Here is a 24,450-nt window from a genome sequence, read left to right on the forward strand (position 1 = left end):
GTGCATCTGATTCTCCTAAAATATACAGGGCGTTCCATTTAAATTAAAGAAGTTACTGGCGTTTAAAGCTAGAAATTATTTAAAATAAATTTTTAGACACTCTGTATAAGGTAGTATAATTTTTATTATTGCAACACAATAACTGATCGATAAATAAACTTCAGTAAATATTTAGTATTGAAAACTTTGATACCCTTGGAGAAATGATGCCTTAAAATTTTTACTGCAATTTCACAAAATTGAAAATATTTCAAAAACGGTAAGGTTTAAGTATAATAAACCTTAAACAAATTTACCTTTATTTTAATCGTAGAAACTAGAAATGTAATAATATACAGGGTGTTCCATTTAAAAAAATACAACTTTGATATTTTTTATTTATTTGAGACACTCTGTATCTTGTAAAATTATTTTTAAATTGTACCTCTAATAGTCCTTCATCGAACCCAAAACTTACAATTTGTAAAAATATAATCGTTTAGCTACAATATAATAACCCTGTATAATGAAAAATGATTAGGAAGAAATATGTAGTAATTTCTTCATTCTAAGCTTTTGAAATCCTTAAATTGGTTACAGTTCAGGGTTGGAACTTTTGGTGTTACACAGCAAAATAAAAATAAAACACTAAACCACCACAATACACCAAACCACTTTTACTTTTACACTGGACGCGCGTTTCGCTAACCATGGTTTATCATTTTTTAATCATCAGCAGATCATTAAAATGATGGTCAATTCTGACTAGGGAATGCAATCCTGCAAATGCGGGATCCCTCTGTGATTCCGCGGGATCAAATTTGCGGGATTTACCGTGCTGGATCTGCGGGATCGACACCAGGGGATTCCTCTTACGGTTTAGCCATAACAGGTTAATTATTAGATTTCTTTCTGGCGTGCATAAGTGAAGAAAAGCGTTTAGCTAGTACTTGTGGACAATTTCGTCAAATAAACTGCCGGACATAATTATCGGGACAAGCAAAATTTTAGGGTAAATTTAAAGTTGAATATCTCTTGAACTAAAAAAGATTTTGGGATGCGGTTTGGACCAGGTTTTAGATGCATCTATTGTGATTAAGATACTATGTGATTTTCGAAAATATATTTAGCGAATTCTCGTATACAGGGTGTTTTATAAGAGTGTGAAAATTTGGTTAAGAATATTTTTTACCGCAAATTTACAGTTTTTAAAAAATCGAAATTTTTACCAAGTACGACTAATCTGTATTGAAATTAGAAGAAAACAATTTGATCGGTTTTTATTTTTTTTTTGTTTTAAGGAAAATACGACGTTTTTTCGAAAAATATGCATTTTTAGTCATACGATGGTCCTAAATGGTACAAAAAGCTTTGTACGTTCTGCATATGCCAAAAAATTATTAATATAGAGTGTATCTAAAAGCAGATAACTAACACAAATTAAAAAAAAACCTTCAACATCAAAATAATATTTTTATTTATAAAATAAGTAGATAAATTATAATAAAATTTAAGTTTATTTAATATTAAATATATTTTTTGAACATCCTGTATACATCGGTCCAAATTTCTGTTCAGCTAGTTTAAGATACACGCTATATCAGTATATTGTATGCAAAATGTACAATGCCTTTTGTACCATTTAGGACCAAATGTATGACTATAAATGCATATTTTTCGAAAAAACTCGCATTTTCTTTAAAACAAAAAATTAAAAATTTTTTTTTCTAATTTCAATACAGATTAGTCGTACATAGTTAAAATTTCGATTTTTCAAAAACTGTAAATTTTCGGTAGAAAAAATTCTTAACCAAATTTGTACACTATTATAAAATACTCTGTATACGAGAATTCGCTAAATATATTTTCGAAAACCACATAGCATCTTAATCACAATAGATGCGTCTAAAACCTGGTCCAAACCGCATCCCAAAATAGGAGAGAGAAAAGAAGAGCGTTTATTGTTTACAATCCGGCAATTTTGCGGATCCACGGGATTGATTGCTTTAATCCCGCTAATTTGAAATACAGTTCTGTGCGAAAAAATAAAAAAACGGTTATCATGATTATAAACTTCACAACTTAGAACACCACTTTTTAGACGAACATCAACACCGAAGAATTAATTATATTGCCCAAATAATGATAAACTTAGATAATGACAATCGTGGTTGCTTGAACATAGACTTCTTCTTGTGGGGAACTCTAAAAAATAAAATTTACAAAACACCATCTAGGTATTCATTTGGAACATTTAAAAGAAAAAATTAGAAATGCTTGCGACGACTATCTAGAGAAATGCTTTTTAAGGCTTCAGTGAGAGAAGTAAGGCGTAGATTGGATAAGTTTTTAGAAGTAGGATGTGGGCATATTGAAAATGTGATGTAGTGATTGCCTGTATAATATGTTGTTTCTGTTGTAATAGTTATAATATATTTTGTTTCATGACAGTGTAAGGTAAAATTACTAAACAGCACAAATTAAAAATGCTTAATTATTGACAGACGCGACTTTTCTATTTTTTTTCCAAAGGCTACTTGTTTAAATCGTGATGATTGCGAATTAGGTATGTTTCTGGGAAAATAAAAATTGATGACGTCATTATATAAATTTCCAAATATGGAGAAATATGGAAATTTGGCTTAAAATATAGTTTATTTAGTCCCATTTAAAAACCTCTTTTCAGATTTTTTTAAATTATTTTTCGTTTTCTCATAATAGAGGTGAGACATCGAGTTCCGCTCACCCTGTACAGGGTGGGTCAAATTCGACGCTTTTAAATGGAAACACCCTTTTCTATAGGAGATAGACGAAAACTAATATCGGTGTCTGGAGCTCAATTTTTGTCAAAAACATGATGGTGAAAACCGCATATCGATATCTGTTACCGTTTCGGTGTTACGGGGTGTTTTTCAAAAATATGCATTTTTAACAAATCGCTTTAACTTTTTTGCTATGGAAAATTTTGTATTTTTATGAAAATATTTCCAACGCACTTTTTACGTAGAATTTAATGGTTTAAGTATAATTTTTTTAAAATTAATAATTTAAAAATTATCAACAGAAAATTTGATTTTATTTATGGGACACCCTATATATTTTTAATTTATTGAAAATAATTTAAAATTACCTTTCTAAAAATATAACACACTTGATATTTTGCTTGATTCCTCTTCGAGATATAGAGTATATAAAAATTCGCCCGCTTTAAATAAGTAGGCTTTGAACGGCACCGGCTGTAATGCAAAAAAAATCTAGCTGTGAGCATCACTTAAAACGAAAATAATATTTGCTATGAGAGATGCAGAATTTTATAACAATTTAAAATATATTTAACCAACATCAACACATTTCAACTACATCTAATAACAATAAAAATAAATAGCAAACCAAGACATGAGATTTTGCTACAGTTGTTCGACATATCGACCGTCTTCTGTTATGGACAGACGGGACAGTTTTTGAACATTTCTCGCGGAATTCATTAACTCAGTAGGTGTGAAAGATACCCTCTCATAACTGCTAAGTATTTCTAATTCTGGTCTAGATTATACGGAAGAATAAGGAACCTTTATTCTTCCGCAAATATATCCATAGGATTAGATCCATGGCACTAAGTCAGGCGGCCTCGACAGGCCTCTGGGATCTTGGTTAGCTATTTATTTATTCGGTGCGTCGTCTTGCTGGAAAAATATGTTTTCGAGTTCCTTTAAAAAAAAGTTCCAATTATCATCAATAAGGGGTCCAAAACCTACTAGTCAAAAGTGGCGAACTTTTAAAAATTCTGTATTTCGAAGGGGATTATAACAAAATATCAAGTGTGCTATATTTTTGCAAGGTAATTTTAAATCCTTTTCAATTAATTCAAAATATAGAGGGTGTCCCAAATAAAAAATCAATTTTTCTGTTGATAACTCTTAAATTATTAATTTTAAAAAAATTATACTTAAACGATTAAATTCTACGTAAAAAGGTGCTTTGGAAATGTTTTCATAGAAATACAAAATTTTCCATAGCAAAAAAGTTACAGCGATTTGTTAAAAATGCACATTTTTGAAAAACACCCCGTAACTCCGAAACGGTAACAGATATTGATGTGCCCTTTTCACCATCATGTTTTTAATGAAAATTGAGCTCCAGACACCGATATTAGTTTGCGTCTATCTCCTATAGAAAAGGGTGTTTCCATTTAAAAGCGTCGAATTTGACCCACCCTGTACATTCTTGCACACAGTGTATAAGCAGTACGAATCACTAAAAGTAGAAGTAAAACAAGACATTAAATTCCAAAGGTCTCACGACAGATGTGAGCTCCAATTGATTGAAAATTGAGGTTGGCAGTCAAGCATATTTTACGCCTGTGTACACAACATAAGCTATAAGTTCACCATTTATTTCCATTCTGTCGACGGAACCTCTTTATGAGCAAAACTTTCTCCGGGAGAGGTCAGCGCACAAGGTCAAGTCCAAACGTGCGAATTATTCAGGCTGACGCTTAACATTTCACCAGCTATTATACGGCTTTATTTTCTAGTTTATTGATGCGTGGGAAAGTTATATCCATTATTGCATCGTCTATCAATCAAGTAATTATACTAACAAACATTTATAAACCAATTAGCTTTAAAAAATTTTTTGAATCTGCCAGGAAGCACTCTGAATCACCTAACTACTTTAATAAACATATCATTCCAAAATGGTATTTTTTCCAAAATGTCTTAAGACGGCAATAATCATTCCTCTGCATAAAGGAGGAGACAAAGATGAAGCTTCTAACTATCACCCAATTGCACTCCTTCCAACGCTATCTAAGATCATAGAAATGTTGGTTAAAAGAAGGCTGGTATCTTTTCTGTTTAAGTACAAAATACTTACTGGAAACAATTCAATTTGGATTTCTAAGCAACAAGGCCACAAATGACGCTATGTTTTCCCTCCTTAATAAAGTTTACTCCAGCCTAAATAACCATCATTCCATAGCAACAATTTTCTGTGATTTTTCTAAGGCGTTCGACTGTGTAAATCATAAGATCCTAATTAATAAACTGCACCACTATGGGTTCAGGGGAACATCTCTCGAATGGTTTAAGTCGTATCTGAGCAACAGAAGTCAACTTGTGAGGGTGGATACTAAGTTGTCTTCTAACAAGCCAATATAATGGCTCAGTACTAGGCCATATTTTGTTTCCTCTTTTTATTAACGACATTGCTAACATAAACATCAGTGGTAAAATATGTCTTTTTGCGGACGACACTAGCTTCACTTCGAGCAACAAGGACGTCACGGCACTTCATAGGATTATATCAAATGACTTAATCACCATTAAATCTTGGTACGATTCGAACCTCCTGAGTCTCGACATTTCTAAAACTAAAGCTTTGTCGTATAAAAACTCGCTGCAGCCTTTTGTACTTAACAACACCTCCATTGACGTCGTAAAATCTGTAAAATTCTTAGGGCTTGTAATAGACAATTCTCTGAAATGGGAAATGCATATCGAAGCTTTGTCGAAAAAATTGAGCTCTGCCTGTTTTGCATTAGGATCTGTTTCTAAAGAACTTAACTTGTCAGTGGCTAGTACTGTTTATTATGCACTTTTTGAGTCGCACCTCAGGTATACCCTTCCATTCTGGGGTACGTGTTGTGCGACTCAGACCGCATTTTCAAGCTCCAGAAGAGAGCTGTTCGATATTCACTGGGACTAAACAGCAGAACTCAAAAAAAATTTTTTTTTTTGAAATATTTCGATTTTCAATTTTCTGGATATACTGACTTCCACGTTAAATTTCAACGTGTGTTAACCTTTTTGTTTGTAGCTCGACCGAACTAGTACGTTCTATTCCAATTTTTTTTTTTTTTTAGAAAACCCAGATTTACATATCAAAGTGACTAAAATTAGAAAACGGTTAAATCTCGATAGATAAAAAGGCCATTTTGAAGTAGTCCGAGCGTTTCAGTAATTTAGACAAAGTTTCATTAACGGCACGGAGGAGTTCTCGAACATTTTCAGTATAAATTAAACTTTGTTAATCTAACTTTATTGCTCCGGGTCGGATTCGACAGCCCTATTGATTTTCATCCTCCGTCAAAGTTTATTTTGCCCTTTTTGTTCATTAAAATTACATGGAATTCTATAGTAAAAAGGTTTCCTACTTTCCAGTCCAGAATCTCAATATTATACCGGGTGCGTCTCAAATGTGGCTCAGCTATGTAACTTTTTTATTTTTTCATTTAAAATAACGATATTTGGTATATTACATGGCCAAAATTATTGCATATATCGTTTAAAAATATACGGAAAGGAATTTAAAGAATCTTTTTTTATACATAGCTTTGATAATCTGTAATAAACATTTTTTTTATTTAAATGAATTACTAATTCAGAAATATTTTAGTACTAGGCAGAATAGCTTTTAGGCATATTAGACTAAAATAAAAACGCGGGGCCCATTAACTATTGCTGTAATACTTTCTTCTATACTAAGTGTGGATTGCATCGACTTATTGTAATCGTAACTGGAGATTTTGACAACCAATAACCAGCCGTGGCGGCTTCACCAGCGAACGCCGAGCTCATGATCTACCAAAGTATAAAGATATGCTTTGCCATAGGTAGGATTTCAGAGGGGCCCCACGTTTTTATTTTAGTCTAATATGCCTAAAAGCTATTCTGCCTAGTACTAAAATATTTCTGAACTAGAAGTTCAAAATACCTAATTGTTATTATTATTTTCTAGTTTTCAGTGTTGCCCGAACTTTTGCTTGGGCCTAGGGCCCGACCAAATGAAAAATAGGCCCTGTGCCTTGCGGAACGTTTTCGATGGGCCACCTTGTATATATAATATTATATATATCCTAAACGTTTCAGTAATGAGCTTGGAATCGATTAAGTCGTCGAGGATGTGAGATTAAAAGAAAGAAAAAAGGAAATTATTTTAAATTTCAATGGCATTCGTCATCCATATAGTCCGGCGACCTCTTAACCTACAACGACAAAATGTATTGTGATATTTTATGCTCATACGATTTGTTCGGTTAACGGTAGAAACCAGGTTGGATTCTTTTATTTGTTTTTTTGGTTAAAATGTATTTTTATTATAGTCTACTATTTCATATAACTATTTTTATTAAATACACTTAGCCCACGGCCACACAGAAAGCGATTTTTGCGTTTTTAGCGTGAAGCGTCTGTAGCGACTAAAACAAATAAACAGGATAATATAGGAGAGTAGCCCACCAAAGGCATGTAGCGTTCGGCGTATCTCGCAAAAAACGCAAATGAAAACAAATCAGTTTGTTTTCTGTAGCGTCTTTAGCAATTTCTAAAGGTGCGTTCACACCGGCTGCGCCGCGCAAAACATTTTTTTAACATGTACTTTTGAAGTGTATTTTTTTTAGCGGGCACAAAAGTATATGTTAAAAAAATGGCTTGCGCGGCGCGGCGCAGCCGGTGTGGACGCACCTTAAGATGAGACGATGAGACCCCGTCATAGGCGGACGAAATATTTAATAATACAATAAAAATAAATTAAATAGCATGCATTTTTTTCATTTTAGGGTATTATCTAAAAGTATTTTTATAGAGAACATCATCTGTTTAGGAGGATTCTATTAAATTCAAAATTTGAAGGAAATGTTTAAAAAAGTGTAGTTTGAAATGTTGAAAAAGTAATAAATTAAGGAATTTTCTTACGCGTAAAAATTTTTTTTTTTTGCGTAAAAAGTGTTTTTTTCTGAGTAAAAAGTTTTTTTTTAACAGAAACAAATAGTTTTTGACGCGTAAAGAATAGTTTCTTACGTGAAAAAATATTCCTTTTTGGCTAAAAAACTTTTTTTGCCAAAAACAATAAGTTTTTGACTCGTAAAAATTAGTTTTTTACATGTAACAAATAGTTTTTTACATGTAACAAATAGTTTTTTACACGTAAAAAATATTTTTTTTTGCGTTACAAACTTTTTTTATCAGAAGCAACAAGTTTTTGACGCGTAAAAAAATAGTTTCTTACGTGTAACAAATAGTTTTTTACACGTAAAAAATATTTTTTTTTTGGTAAAAAAGTTTTTTTTACCAGAAAGAATAAGTATTTGACGCGTAAAAATTAGTTTTTTACACGCAATTTTTTTGTGTAAGAAAGGTTTTTTTACCAGAAACAATAAGTTTTTGACATAAAATTCAACAATATTTCGATGTATTCTTTTTTTAATACTCTCCAAAACGGTATAGAAACTTGGAAAAGTAAATATAAACGGGATTAACCATTTAAGCACAGCAAAAATTCTTATCAAGAATGCGTTTTCCCAAAATGTCAATAATAAAAAAGTTTTTCCTCTAGTAAAGACAATCCAGGGACATACTGTAGACACTAAATAAAATAAAATAAAAAAAAATAAAATAAAACAACGCTTTATTGTGCAAAAAGCCAAAACAGCTTCATCGACAAAGCAATCACAAAACAAACAAAAGCAAAAAAAAATATATACAAACAACAAAAAATACACAATACAAATCATACAATTCAAAAAAAATTAAGTCATTATAATTACAAAAATTTGGTTAAATCACTTGGTTTCACGTGAGATCTCTACAATATTTTTTTTTTGTAATTGAAGATTTGGTTTGCCAGACTTGGCATTTCTTTACGTTTTCTGTTTTTCGTGAGATCAATATGCCAACTCAACGACATCAAAAATTTTCAATATCTACTCTGTGCATATTTTTCCTCTTCCGTTTTCACGAACCCGATGACAGATAGAAAGCGAAAACTTATTCGACAGTCCTTCACCCACTTTCTTTCCATATTTATAGTCCAATTTAAAAGGCTCTTCCATGCTGTACAAAGCCCGCAGGCACGTACAAATGACGACACGACAGCAGTGGCTGCACTTGAAGCGTCGATTGGCCTCCTTATCGACCTGCCTCAGTGGCCATCGACCGAGTCAAGTCGACCGAACCAAACGAACGCGGACGCGAAGGAATGCGTCGCAAGGTAGTACCATCAGAAACTTAAGTCCCGTCTACACATACTGACAGTTAAAAAAATACTGTCGAGAACCGTGTTTCTTATGTTCCCTATCTTGAGTTATAACTTATCTTACAGTCTCAGGGAGATCTGGGTCTACACAATTTTGCTAACAAGAGTAAAAAAGTCAGTGGTGCACATATTTCTTAGAAAAATATTCCAGTGATAACTCATATGCACGTCTCTGATGAATATGTGTATAAAATATGTCGCACTCATAGTAACTTTTACCCTCAAAATTTAATTCGAATAGCTAAAAGCACTTGGAAGAAAATTATAATAAATCGAAAAAAAAAGACTTTAACCCCCTATAGCTATGAAAAGCAAAATTCGACCTATGTTAATATGAAAAATGAATCTTATTTTTACGAGATGAATCTCCCACAAGAGATGGTACATGCTTTTAAAACACACTGTCTAAAAACATTTTAACGCCAAGAACTAGAAAAAAAACTTAGTTTTTGAACGGCTCCGAACATATATAACACTAAATCATCCAGTTTCTTTTTAATAATGTGGAAAACTGAAACTTGGAGGCTAAAGTTTCGACTTTCCCGGAAGGAAAATAAGAAAAAAGCCGAAAAAAGTGTAAAAATAAAACTTGGGACGGAGAAAAATGACTTGCTGTAACAGCCGAAGCCCGGAAAATGCCCCGTTCTTTGTTTAAAGAGTTTTCCAAGACGGCTCCTGACAAAAAGTTTAAAGTTTTCTTTACAATTTAGCAAAAAAATTAAGTATTTGTAATAAATTAGGTTTTAAATTAGGTTTAGATAAGAATTGGCTATAACTAAATTTAACTTTCCTAACATGTCTTGAAAACCGTTCTCAAGAAAACGAAACATTCACCGGTCAACGTATCCTCGAAAACGTATGGTCAAGAAAAGTTGAACCAATAATCCTACACGCTTTTCTTCATTTGAAAAATCCATATTTACAATTTTTGCTTATTTTAATCTACAAAGTTTGGATGTGACAGTTTCACATTTCTGAGAGCAAAGGCTAACTAAGTGAAATTGTTTAAAATGTTTATTAAAAGAAATCAGCTATACTTAAATGGTTTAAACTTCATTAGACTTGAAGATTTCTTAATTCCCAACCTTAACACACCACCAGAATTGTATATTTTTACAGTAATAGATTAAATTTGTCAAAAAAGTTGAAGAATTTAGGAATTTTCCGAGTTGTTAACTTTAACCGTGAATAACTTTTGAAGGAGTAGGTTTATCGAAAAATTGTAAGAGACCTTTTTTGGAGAGAGTTCAATTCTGTATAAGAATATGTTATTGTCATGGCTGCAAGAAAAAAAAATCGAGAGAAAAAAAAATATTTGCAAAAAATGGGAAATGAAACGTCTTTGGGGCAAGGTTTATTGTGAATATTAAGGGTTTACAATGGTCTGTTATATTTTTTTAGACAATAAACTAAAAATTTAGAGGCCGTCGTGAGAGAAATTATCAACTTTGTAAATAACGGACACCCTAATGTACATATATCTACCTATTTTATTAATAAATATATAAGTTACATTAAAAATATATGAATTTGAGTATACATAAGGTACCTACGCAAGTTTTTATTATATTTTTAGGTTGCAGTAAAAATAAAATGAAACGCAGCTCGTGTGTAAAATCAAAGTACTAGAATATTCTTTGATATAAAATACGTATAACAGGATGAAATTGTGAAAATATAAAATTAATTAAAAGCAAACATTTCCAATTTTTACTTTATTATTAAGAGATCAAAAAAAAATAAATCTCCCTGGAACAATGTTGAAACACAAATATTATTTCTATATTTCTGATATTTACATTCCACTGGTAAAATAGTTGTTTGACTAAAATATAAATGTCAAACAAAAATGGGGATATATAATATAATATTATGTCAGAAAATATTACAAAGATACCGTATGATCGAAAAAAAAAAACAGCGTTCAGTTGGCTTGGAAATGACGATCGTTGACATTCCCCAAATAATCTATACTAATATATAAAATCCTTAAGTGACTGACATACTGATTAATCACGATCCTGCCCAAACCACTAAACGTAAGAAGCTCAATTTTGGCATACAGGTTGATTCTAGGGTGTTGAGGTTCGATAAGAAGGGATTTTCCGAAATCCCAGTTTCAAGAGGGTGAAACCACCCCTCAAATATTACAATATTTTTTATTTAAAAAACGGTCAAGTTTCCGAAAAAACGCTTAAACACGTATATTTTATTTTGTTTTTCTACATATTTTAAGATTTTTTAAAAATGTATACCGGGTGTTTCGAAGAATCTGGTCATTGATTAATCACGATCCTGCTTAAAGCGCGATAAGTTCGATAAGAAGGGATTTTTCGAAACTCGAAATCTAAGGGGGTGAAACTATCATTTTTTTTATTTTAAGATTTTTTATAAATGTATACAGGGTGTTTTATAAAATATGACCATTGAGTAATCACGATTCTGCTTAAACTACCGTATGATCGAAAAAAAATGGCGTCCAGTTGGCTTGGAAATGACGATCGATGACATTTCCCATATAATTTTACATATAAAATGACAGCGATCTTCATTTCATAGCCATCGCTGACGCCGTTTTTATTCGATCATACGGTACTTGACGTTTAAAGCTGATTTTTGGCAAACGGATTGACTGTGGGGTGTAGAGGTTCGATAAGGAGGGGTTTTTCGAATCTCAAATTACAAGAGGGTGAAAACGCCCCTCAAATATTACAATATTTGTTATTTAAAAAACGGTCAGTCTTTCGGGAAAACGCTTGGACAAGCATAATTAATTTGTTTTTTTTACATATTTTGAAATTTTTTAAAAATCATACAGGGTGTTCCAAAAAGTTGGGTAATTTCTTAAATTCTGCTTAAACTGCTTGACGTAAAAAGCTTATTTTTGGCAAACAGATTTTTGGAAAGTCAAATTCCAACGAGATGAAACTACCCCTCAAATATTACCAAGTTATATAATAATATCGCCATATAAATGTGAGAAAATTTTATCCAGTTTGTATGTTAATGGAAATGATTGCTTTGCTTTATCATCACCATTACAAATGATTAATTCGACGCGAACGAAGTCGCTGGTACACGCTAGTTAATTATAAATATATAAACAGTTATTATTTACCACCAACAAAATTCACCTCCTTAATATAATAATACGGGCCAATTAGGAAAATTGTCGTTTTGATATCACTGAGACTCTCTCCCAAAGGATGGTACAATTGGATTTGTTAAGTGGTTGTTGGAACCTTTGGTGTTACAACAGCAAAATAAAACACTAATTCACCACAATACACCAAAACACTTTAGTTTGCTTGGATGCGCGTGTCGTTAACCATATGTTAGCATCATCAATAGATGACTAAAGCTCAGTAAGTTTTCAGTTTTTTCACTCTCAGTTTTAATCTTGGCTAGTGAAACATGCGTCCAGTGCAAAAGTAACGTGTTTTAGTGTACTGTGGTGAATTAGTGTTTTATTTCGCAAAGTGTTTATATTTGGTGTCTTGAGAAAACTGACGACTTCTGGACCAGGAATTTATTGCAGCAGTCAAAAGACTACAGTTGCTATTATCTGGTCTAGAATTATTTTGCACAAAGAATACTTAAGTGACTTACTAATGTGTAACTCTTACTTTATCTTAGTACTATCGTGTACCAGCGACTTCGTTCGCGTGGAATAAATCATTTGTAATGGTGATGATAAAGCAAAGCAAGAATTTCCATTAACATACAAACTGGATAAAATTTTCTCACATTTATGTCAGCATGAAAAAAAAACAATATGGCGGTATTATTATATAACTTGGTAATATTTGAGGGGTAGTTTCATCTCGTTGGAATTTGACTTTCGAAAAATCCGTTTGCCATAAATAAGCTTTTTACGTCAAGCAGTTTAAGCAGAATCGTGATTAAGAAATTGCCCAACTTTATGGAACACAATTTCAAAATAAGTAAAAAAACAAATAAATGATGCTTGTCCAAGCGTTTTCCCGAAAGACTAACCGTTTTTTAAATAACAAATATTGTAATATTTGAGGGGCGTTTACACCCTCTTGGAATTTGAGATTTGAGAAACCCCTTCTTATCGAACCTCTACACCCCCCAGTCAATCCGTTTACCAAAAATCAGTTTTAAACGTCAAGCAGTTTAAGCAGAATCGTGACTACTCAATAGTCATATTTTATGAAACACCCTGTATAATTTTATAAAAAATCTTCAAATGTGTAAAACAACAAAATAAAATATACGTGTTTAAGAGTTTTTCCGAAAAACTCGCCGGTTTTTAAATAAAAAATATTTTAATATTTGAGGGATAGTTTCACCCCCTTAGAATTCGAGTTTCGAAAAATCCCTTCTTATCGAACCTCTACACCCTAAAGCCAATCTGTTTTCCAAAAATCAGCTTTTTACGTCAAGCGCTTTAAGCAGGATCGTGATTAATCAATGAGCAGATTTTTCGAAACACCCTGTATACATTTTTAAAAAATCTTAAAAAATGTAAAAAAACAAAATGAAATACACGTGTTTAAGCGTTTTTTCGGAAACTTGACCGTTTTTTAAATAAAAAATATGGTACTATTTGAGGGGTGGTTTCACCCTCTTGGAACTGGAATTTCGAAAAATCCCTTCTTATCGAACCTCTACACCCTAGAATCAACCTGTATGCCAAAATTGAGCTTCTTACGTTGAGTGATTTGAGCAGGATCGTGATTAATCAATATGTCAGTCACTTAAGGATTTTATATATTAGTATAGATTTTATAATGTACCTTAGGTATACAATGTTAGCCTTAGCTTGATCACGTTCACAGATTCAACATTCGAAACGTGATGCTTCAAAATTTAATAAATACCATGCAAATCTAAAATCTGTCTTTCCTTTAATATTATTGTTGTTTTCAAAGCCATTTTTTCCAAATGTTTATTTTACTTGCAGAAGAAAGGAAACTGTTTGGAGGTTACAGAATCACACCAAAACACTGTAAAGCCACAAAAGCATCTACGACGCCATCTGATGCACAGAACATCTGCATGTTCCACGATGAATGCGTCACTAGAAAAGGACAGGTAGTCGGCGCCTGCATGGATGGATTCTTATTCGGAGCATGCTGTCAATTGCCCAAAGGTATGTTATAAAAGTACGGTAATTTTTGCTTCCAAGTGTCGCATAAATATATCAACTGGTAGTATAATTCGTCTCCAGAATTACGTCCATAAGATTATTTTTGCAAAAATCAATAAATACTAAATTATTTTGTCAACATTTCACCATATAAGTGACCTAGCAATGGATACTACAAAGATAAACTTTCTTGCCACTTTTAATATAAATCAAAGCAGAAAAGTCAAATTTCACCTATACCGGGTGAGTTTCAAAAGTGGCTCACCCCTATAACTTTTTAATTTTTTTAGTTAAAAAAACGAGATTTGGTATGTTAGTATATGACATATATTAGGATTGATTGACGTATTCAATTGTTTTCGGTCACTTCCGGTTTCACCGGAAATGACTACAAGTTTTGATTTTTAAATGACACCCCCGGTATTTTTTTACTTTATTCGATAGAAAATGTCACTCTGAATAGAATGACATATCATATTTCAACTTTTGACATTTTCGCATATGGTTTATTTGAAATTATAACTTGCCGTTCGTAACGAAAATTTGAATCGAAATACCAAGTGTGTGGTACCAAATTATTCGCAAAAAAATGCTTTTTCCAAATATACTAATGAGCCACCCTCGTTCCATTTGAAAAAATTGAGATATGATTAAAAATACGATTTGAACATTTTCTAGCTGGCCAGGACAAGACAATAAAAATATTAGACGATCAAATCTATTTTTCCAAGACTCCTTGATGAAGAATTAGTGTCTTTAACATAGTCATGGAATTCTGGATTGAATTTTAAAATACAATTTTTGATGAAGCGAGAATGTCAAAAGTTGACATATGATATGTCATTCTATTCAGAAGGGCATTTTCTATCAAATAAAGTAAAAAAATAGCGAGGGTGCCATTAAAAAATCAAAAGTTGTAGTCATTTCCGGTGAAACAGGAAGTGACCAAAAACAATTGAATACACCAATCAATCCTAATTTATGTCATATACTAACATACCAAATCTCGTTTTTTTATCTGAAAAAATAAAAAAGTTTAGGGGTGAGCCACTTTTGAGACGCACCCGGTATACCAAGTCTATACAGGGTGTCCCAGAAATAAGTGCAAATATTTTAAGGGGTGGTAGATCTCGATAAAAGAAACATATTTTCTCTTTATCGTTTTTCAAATAAGTCCAAAATAACGGAGTTATTTTACTTTGAAAATTTCCAAAAAAAATGATTTTTTGCTAAAATTTTGAGAACCACTGGATCTTTTCTGGATTTTCTTTCTTGTAAATTTAATCTATTACCTATGTTGCCATATTATCAATAAATTATGGTTTTTATCTAAAAACTAAAAAAAAATCCAAAAAATTTTTCAAAAAATTTCGAATTTTCAAATTTTTGTTTTCGCTAAAAAAACCTCATATTCGTGTTTCTGGAGTTGAACTATACTACCAGTTAAAATATTTGCACTTATTTCTGGGACACCCTGTATACAGGGTGGTCCGAATTGTATTCCGGAAACTTCGGCAGCATATTCTGCAGATAAGAATAAGTAAAAAATTTTGTATAAATGTATGTACTAAAATGCTTAGTTTTGGAGATACAGGGTGTAGAAGTTTCATTTTTATTTTATTTTTTTTTAATAATTTCTGAAGTAACGTCAATAATTGGATGAAAATTGGTACCTGGAGGTATTTTGACATGAGAAATTTGATTTTGATGTCAATATGACTCTTACTTGTAGACGGCGCCACCTACATATCTTTTAACTGGTTGGAAGACTAATAACTTTTCAGTCGTACCTGTATAAAACTACCGATTCAAAAATGTACATTTACAACATTTTTTACCTAAAGAAGGTCTCTTGGTAAAAATCGCAACAAATTATGGTTCTCGAGATATTTGGAATCTAAATTATCAATACCTGTCATCATTGACATACATTAAACATGTTGACTAAATAATTATTCAAAAAAAAATCATAAATTTGAAATGTTTTTGTACCAAAAATTTAACAGAAACTGTTTTATTAATGTTAAATTAATTTAAAAAAAAATAAAAAGTTCCCCAAATTTATCATGTTAAAAAACTCCCAGATACCAATTTTCATCCAATTATTGATGTTGCTTCAGAAATTATTTGAAAAAAATTAAAATTAAAATCAAACTTCTACGCCCTGTATCTCCGAAACTAAGCATTTTAGGACATACGTTTATACGAACTTTTTTACTTATTTTTATCTGCAAAATAAGCTTTCGAAGTTTCCGGAATACAGTTCGGACCACCCTGTATATAAAAAGACAGTTTTATGATGCGGATTTTGTCTGGGACACTGTATAGTAACCTCATGACTTCCAAAAATATTTTACTAAAACTAAATAATTCTCTTTTAGACACAATGGTTGGGGAATATCTCGACCAATCCTTACCAATCGTCACATCAGTTGACAATTCGTTATCAACGAAAGTATCAGCTACCACACATAGAACCACTCCTGTGTTTGCTGACATACCTTCAAACAGCGTCTCGCAAATTGCTGCCTCGTTGCTAACAGGCAACAGTCCACCATTTTCAGGTAAAAGTTTTTAACATTTATAAATAGGACGTTCTGTAGAGAATTAATCACTACTAAATTACAAGGTTCCTTCTTCTACGGTTAGTAGATGGGACTAAAAGCAAAGTAGGGTCCTATACAGGGTGTCCCAGAAATGAGTGCAGATATTTTAAGGGGTGGTAGATCTGATCAAAATAAACATATTTTCTCTTTACCATTTTTAAAATAAATTGAAAATAACCGAGTTATTTAACTTTGAAAATTTAAAAAAATAATCACAACATTTTGAGAACTGCCGGCAGATATCGCCAACTACATCCAATTACCAGTATCAAGCCCGGATCAGTGCCTTCTATTAAAAGATCAGCCTACGGGCGAGATTTATGACGTCACGCTACTTAGATATAACGGATTAATAAATATGTTGTAGAATACATGGAAAACATAATTATTCCTCAGATTTTTGGTTTGTATTTTAAAAATGATATATCTTGAAATATGATATAATGAACTAAATAAAATATACATAATATACAGTTAATAACTACAACATATATACCTATTTATAGTAATAAATACTTTGGCAAATAAACTATGAACCATACAAATGCAGCAAATGTTTTACAATGTACAAATAATGTATAGGTACATAAGATAATGGGTAAAATGTAAATATATTTTAAATTTTGGGGTTTGAAAATCGATCTAATTTAACAAAAAACATTTAATATCTACTAATAGTGATGTATTATTATTTGCATTCACAAAATTTTTATGTATATTTTGCAAGTATCAATGTTCGAAAAATTATATTTACAAATAATACAATATTATCTAAAAAGGCGTCAGCGATGGTTATGAAATGAAGATCGCTGGCATTTTATATGTTAAATTATTCTAAAATTTTTTGATTTTCTTGGGATTTTAGGTTCGGGAAAAACGTTGATTAAGTTTTCATTTGTTTTCATTATTTTTATTTGGTTTAAAAACGTTTCGGCTAACTATAGCCTTCACAGTGTTGTGTCATATGAAAAATAGTGTCGAATATAATCCAAAAATTACATATACAATATAATTCACACCTCATAATGTTTACTGCAATTAATAAACTAATATAAACTTATCAAAAGATGACCACATATTTTTTAAAATTATTATTCTTAACACTAAAATTATCTACATTGACTATGGAGTACGCAGTAAACATTATGTGCTTGGTGTGAATATTTTATATGCAATTTTTTGGATTATATTCGACACTATTTTTTTCATATGACACAACACTGATGGAGGCTATAATGTTAGCCGAACCGTTTTTTTTAAACCAAATAAAATAACGAAAAACCAAATGAAAATCAATCAGCGTTTTTTCCCGAACCTAAATTCCAAGAAAATCAAAAAATTTAGAATATTTAGAATCAAGGTTCAAGAATATCAAATTTTCCAAGATTGTAAAATTCTAGTTAATTATTTTATGTGTACAGTTATTTAGGGAATGTCATCGATGTTCATTTCCAAGCCAACTAGACGCCGATTTTTTTCGATGATACGGTATAATTCTTACGTAAAATGTAAATAACATTAGACCAATTAAAACAAAGAGATATGAATTTCTTAGTATATTTTTAGTAACACCTTTATTCTTAAAACTTAATTTTGTATTGCAAATATACCAATTTTATTGTTATTTTATTCATATTGTATTCAGCCATCACTTAAATATTTTATATTAATTTGGTATTATAAATAATCAACACTATTCAATAAAAATTACTGAACAAATATATGTTATGCTTTACATACATTATATTATCAAACAAAAACACATTCTTCTTTTAAACTTTATCATTCTTGTCTTTACAAAAATCTTTTTTAATTTTGAACTCAAAATAATAATCTTTTTCATGATCTTTAGTACACATATTCTTTATTTTTCCCTAGATCATAATACCTACTTACGTGTTTATCTTACGTGTTTGAATCTATCGAAGCTGAACCAACAACACTTGGAGTGGAGATTCCACAATATGAATAAAATAAACATAATTGTCCAGTTTTCTTTAATACCATCCTGGGAGAATATTATTTTTAAATTTATTAAAGATATTTTCAATAGAATTGTCTTGATTTATAACTCGTACCCACTTTTCTTGCTCTTCCGGATATTTTAAGCTGCCTAGTATAACTATCCTTTCCACCAGGAACACAACAAAGATGAGCCAAAGCACCAAAAACACACTCCACTTAAGCTTTATTGATGAATTGTTAGAGTCTTAAAAAACACACACAAAAATCACGATAAATAAAAAATTTATGGGCACTTTTAGGTTAAAGCACTTAACAAAACGTGTAATATTTCGTGTTTTTTTATGAGAAACAGAGTGACCATCATAGCGACCATATATCTGGTAGTACTTTATGTCACTTAAACACGAAAATAATTAGTTTTTTGCACTACAATAACAAATAATACTAAAAATCAACCGACAAAATATGAATACAGAATCTAACCCCATATCTAAGTATGTACAGCTGATGAAGTAAACAAAAGTCCGCCCGTAGGCTGATCTTTTAATAGAAGGCACTGCCCGGATTTCAGTTAATTCGGCGCACTGTGTTGCTATATGGACAAGAAAGTATATGTTAAAAGTAAGTCATAAAATCACAACACCTGAGGAGTTTGCAGAGATGCATTACATTTTTAAGATTGTGATATTATTACATAAAATAAATTAAAAGTTAAATGTTTAAAAGTTAAAAAAAGTTAAATTAAAAAACTTACCCAACATTAAAAAAGATACTTATGACAGATCGATGTAACTGTGACAATTCTCTTTTTCGATATACACTTAACTAAAATACACTTCACTGTGCTGCTTTACTTGTACATGCTATTATAATAACTGCTAAAATAACAGTTCCCATTTTTAACACATTATTTTCATATAGGCCTCATCACAATTTGAACCACTGATTTACAAAACACCTTGAAAAGCACACATTACTTTGAATACCTTTCTGAATGAATAAATGTTGAGAATTATTGTCTCTTACCGGCCACTTTCCGAACTACTTTCAATCTAAGAAAATACATGTTTTACTCAACAATTTTAAATACGTATTTTGTTTTTTCGCTATGTATTTCGACAATTCCATCGACAGCCCAACCGTTGCTTCGGCCAAGAGAGCGGCGCATCACTGGTAACTACTCCTGTGTCGCGCCGCCGCGCGCCGTGTCGAGCTTGCGTCATGCGAGGTTGCCGTAGTTTCAACAATTTCTAATTCAAGACACTCGAAGCAATCAAATTCTTATTAAATTTTAAAAATAAAACAGAAAAACAAGAAAGGAAATAAACAAAACACAAATGAATTGGTTATTGATAAGGTCAAAAAAATTAAATTTCTAAAATGTTTATCGTGATTCAGAATTCAATATATCGAAAACAGGCTGACGAATGATCAATTCATGTTAATTTTGTTTGTTTCCTTTCATGTTTCTCTGTTTTATTTTTAAAATTTAATACGAATTTGATTGCTTCGAATGTCTTGAATTTGAAATTGTTGTAACTACGGCAACGTTGCTTGACATCGTCGTCTGACGCAAGCCCGCCACGACGGCGCGGCGACCGACGCGGGCGACTCAAAGGGCCAGTTCACACGCGGCACTCTTGGCTGACGGTTAGGCTGTCGATGGAATTGTCGAAATACATAGAAAAAATAGCGAAAAAACAAAATACGTATTTAAAATTGTTCAGTGAAACATGTATTTTCTTAGATTGAAAGTAGTTCGGAAAGTGGCCGGTAAGAGACAATAATTCTCAACATTTATTCATTCAGAAAGGTATTCAAAGTAATGTGTGCTTTTCAAGGTGTTTTGTAAAACAGTGGTTCAAATAAAACAGAGAAACATGAAAGAAAACAAACAAAATAAAAATGAATCGATTATTCGTTGGGCTGTTTTCTAAATTACGATAAACATTTTAGGAATTTCTTTTTTGTGACCTGATTGTGAATAATATGATGAATCATTTTATTAAATTTATTCCAAAATAAAGTTATTTTGCAGCATAACAAAGATTTTCGTAAACGTCATAAACGTAATGTTTTAGTTAATTTTCGATGGTTTTTGTTAAGTTTTCATTGAAAGGGTAAGTACTAAAAATAATTAATGTGTGTTTTTTCTATAATTATTAATAATGAGCACTGATAAAAGATTAAATTTAACATTCCTAATTTTTTGAGTAGAAATTTGTCTATGAATTTATAAATGTAGAACTATGTTCCGCCGAACTATGTAGAATGTGGATAATTAAAAAAATCGTAACTCCAAAATTACAGTAGCTAGCGAAACGCGATTTTCAATTTAAGATTAGGAATAGAATTTGCAACAAAATTTGTAATAACATCAAAATCAGTCAAAGTTGCAGTTTTTGAGATAAAAAAATTGGAAAAATTCTTTTACTTTGAAATTAAAAGAACTGCCTACCATCTTTTTATTAACACATTTTAGTAAAATGCAACATTTTCAAATTCGCCTTGTATTTTAGAAACCAAAGGGACTAGAAGAAATCTGTATGTGGCGTCTTCAGTTTCATAAAAAGTAGTACGGTGATGTGAAAACCGCATTTTTGTATATCTAACCCCCATAAAACACACGAGAATGGGATACCCTGTATACTATTTTTTACTTCTAAATGAATTTATAATTTTAAATTACCTAGGTAATGCCGGACAAAATATCTTGCCCACTGGCGATGAAAACTCAGTCGTTGAAATCAGCGGAACTCCCAACTGGTCGACCACAGGAGTTACTCATCCCCATGGAGTTGAAACAATCATAAATAATGAAGATAACGAAATCAAACCGATCTTTTTCAGGTAAAGGAAGATCTGTTAGTAATGTAGCACAGCATTTATTACATCTATATATCGTTTCAGTCCTACAAAGAAACCTATGAGCAATATCAAAAAAACTACTATGTATTCAGAGCCAACCACGACAAGATACGCTGACACATATCCTCCACCAATATTACAGATTTCTGTATCGAATGCTCCTGTAGGGTACACACCTATTCCTACTATCCAAAAACCTATATTCAGGTAACGAACACTAGACTATACAGGGTATTTAAAAAAACATGTGTCATCTCTCGTGGGGAGATTCCTCACGTAAAAATAAGATTTATTTTTCATATCAACATAGGTCTCATTCTGCTTTGTTTCATAGCTACAGGGTGTTGAAGTTTTAATAATTTTTCGATTAATTTGTTTCAACTACTTTGAGTGATTCGATTGAAATTTTGAGGGTAAAAGTTATTATAAGTGCTACATAGTTTAACGCTAAAAAAGTGTCGATAAATGGGTTATAACTGGAATATTTTTGAAAAAAAACATGTCTACACTGACTTTTTTCTTTTGATATCAAAATTGTGTAGGCCGTCAGTTTGAAGTTAATTATTCGTCGTATTTTTTAAAAAAGCCTTTTTTAATGACTTAATTCTTTTTCTATTTCGAAATAAAAATATAAATACAAATAATTCTAAATATAAATTAAATCCCTTATAATCAAATGACTTAATTCGTTAAAATAATTTAAATAAAAAAAAAGACGGTTCGACAGAACAGCGTTCAAGTGGTGTCTATAAAATGACAGAAAGTAGGAGACCAGAAGGAAATTTTATTAGCTTCATTAATATTTATAAAAAAATATTAGTGTGTATAGAACACACAAAACCCGAACTAAAATAGTTCGCTAGATATTTAATTTTAAAGAATTATAGACATTATTATTATAATTATTGTAACTTTCAGGCCTAAACCGCCCAAACCTACTGATCAAAACTACGTCTTGGTTCCAACGATAACCCACGATACAGCCAAGCCAAGCACACTCAATGACGACGACAATTTTGTCAAGATTCAGAGCTCTAATAATCACACTAGTAGCACTGCAGAACCTCTGATGACCTTGTAAGACAATCTTAAATACTAATTAACCTGTCTCATTAAATTTTCTAATTCATTCTTCTAGCTCATATGTATCATCCAGTTCACCATCATCGAATCAACCACCAGCAACATCAAGAAAACCACCGTCAACATCTTACATCTTCAGTTCAACAATTCCACCTAAAAGAACTCATCCCACCAGCACCAAAAAGAAGAAACCTTCCAAGACCACAATTATAAACAAACTTTCGAGTACTAGTTCCAAACCTCCCAGTACCTCGTACGTTTACAGCTCGACTTTCAAACCGACCAAAGCATCAAAACCGCAGAGCTCATCTTATGTGTACAGCTCAACATTCAGGCCTACCACACTAGCTCATTCCACCTGGGCCAACTCTCAGGATGCTTTTCCAGGATCCTCATCAACGCCAAGCTATGTTTATGGATCTGGATCAACTAGGCCTGCTACAATAAGTTCCAGCATTGCCGGGCCTGGATTCACTGTAACCTCGCAACCTCTGGGTCAGTATTCGTCGTATCCTAGTCCAGCACCTACGGTAATCGTTTTGAACTCTGAACCTGAAGAAAACGAGGATGGTTATGTTGTGGAGTCTTCTTCGAGTTCTATTCCGACAAGCACTACACCCAAACCTGCACAGTTTGGTAATCTACCTCAAAGAAAGCCAGTGAATCATGTAACAATCAACAATCATGTTACGCAGAATATTTATAGTACTGAAAGGCCTTTAATTAGTAGCAGTATCAGTACAAGTCCTAATACACCTTCTCCTACTGTCATTATAACTCCAAAACCTTCGATTTCTTCTACTTACGCCCCAGCTGCTGTACCAGAGGACGGCGATAGTGTTGTTGTGACCTCAGCAAATGATCTTATCAATTTCCCACCAGACAGGAACCCGAATATATCACATCCTGGATTGAACGAGTTCGATATTACGACTCCAGGGTTTATAGAAGATGAAGCTATGAAGGAGAAGGTTGAGTCCTTTGTAAATCAGATTATTTATGGTTTGCAAGGTCCCTTTAGTGACTTGAAGGAGATAATCAACGTTAAAAACACTACTAGTCTGTCTTCTAACTCTGTTACTACTAAGAGACCTGTTAAAAAGCCAGTAACGACAACTAAGAAGCCTGTAGTTAGGCCAAATACCTTGAAAACCACTACAAAGAGGCCTGCAACTACAAGAAGGACTACTACCAGTGCGGCGCCGACTAAAAGGCAAACGACAACGACAAAGCGACCGGTAACTACGAAGAAGTCGCAAACGACTACGCAGAATCTGATAGAGACAGTGACAGATTTTGACGTGAACTACAGAGATGGTACGTTGCGCAAGAAAATCATCTATCGTAGAAAGTCGAAATAGTTTTTCGTGTATTTATTTGAGCTTTAGTTAATGTGCGGTTGTGGATGTGATGTTTTCTCTGTTAACAGTTTGGAAATAAAAAGTTATGTTTTCTGAGTGTTGTGTGTTAATGAAAAATATCGGAATACCATTGGCGGGTGTTTGTGCAAGAAGGTCAATGAAAAAAATTTAATATTGCGAACATCAAACTAAATTGTTTGATTTATAAAAAAATGGAATTTCATGGCGCTATTGGTAGTACTTAAAGAGATAACAACTACGTTTTATGAAGTGGTTAATGATAATTATTGATTTTTTAAAGAACATTATCATATCTTAATTCGAATAGTCTATTTTAAAACGATAGAAGGCTTCAGGAAGTGTCAAAGTGTGATCCGTGTCATCCACTGGTTACAGATTATAAAAATCAAAACTTAGTATAGTATAAACACTACAGATA

General features: G+C 32.0%; 1 protein-coding gene across 1 annotated transcript in view; it reads left to right on the forward strand.

Moving 5' to 3' along the window:
* The window catches only part of LOC115884917 (serine protease lint), a 51,719-nt gene that overhangs the window by 16,804 nt on the left and 10,465 nt on the right, over positions 1–24,450 (forward strand). Inside the window, exons 2-7 of the mRNA XM_030903642.1 lie at positions 13,943–14,131; positions 16,510–16,692; positions 21,393–21,549; positions 21,610–21,774; positions 22,486–22,644; positions 22,706–23,967. Of these exons, the coding sequence (XP_030759502.1) occupies positions 13,943–14,131; positions 16,510–16,692; positions 21,393–21,549; positions 21,610–21,774; positions 22,486–22,644; positions 22,706–23,967 (2,115 nt within the window). The remainder of the gene's footprint in view (positions 1–13,942; positions 14,132–16,509; positions 16,693–21,392; positions 21,550–21,609; positions 21,775–22,485; positions 22,645–22,705; positions 23,968–24,450) is intronic.

This window comes from Sitophilus oryzae, unplaced genomic scaffold (assembly GCF_002938485.1).
Source record: "Sitophilus oryzae breed Bouriz unplaced genomic scaffold, Soryzae_2.0 scaffold_358_pilon_pilon, whole genome shotgun sequence".
NCBI lineage: Eukaryota > Metazoa > Arthropoda > Insecta > Coleoptera > Curculionidae > Sitophilus > Sitophilus oryzae.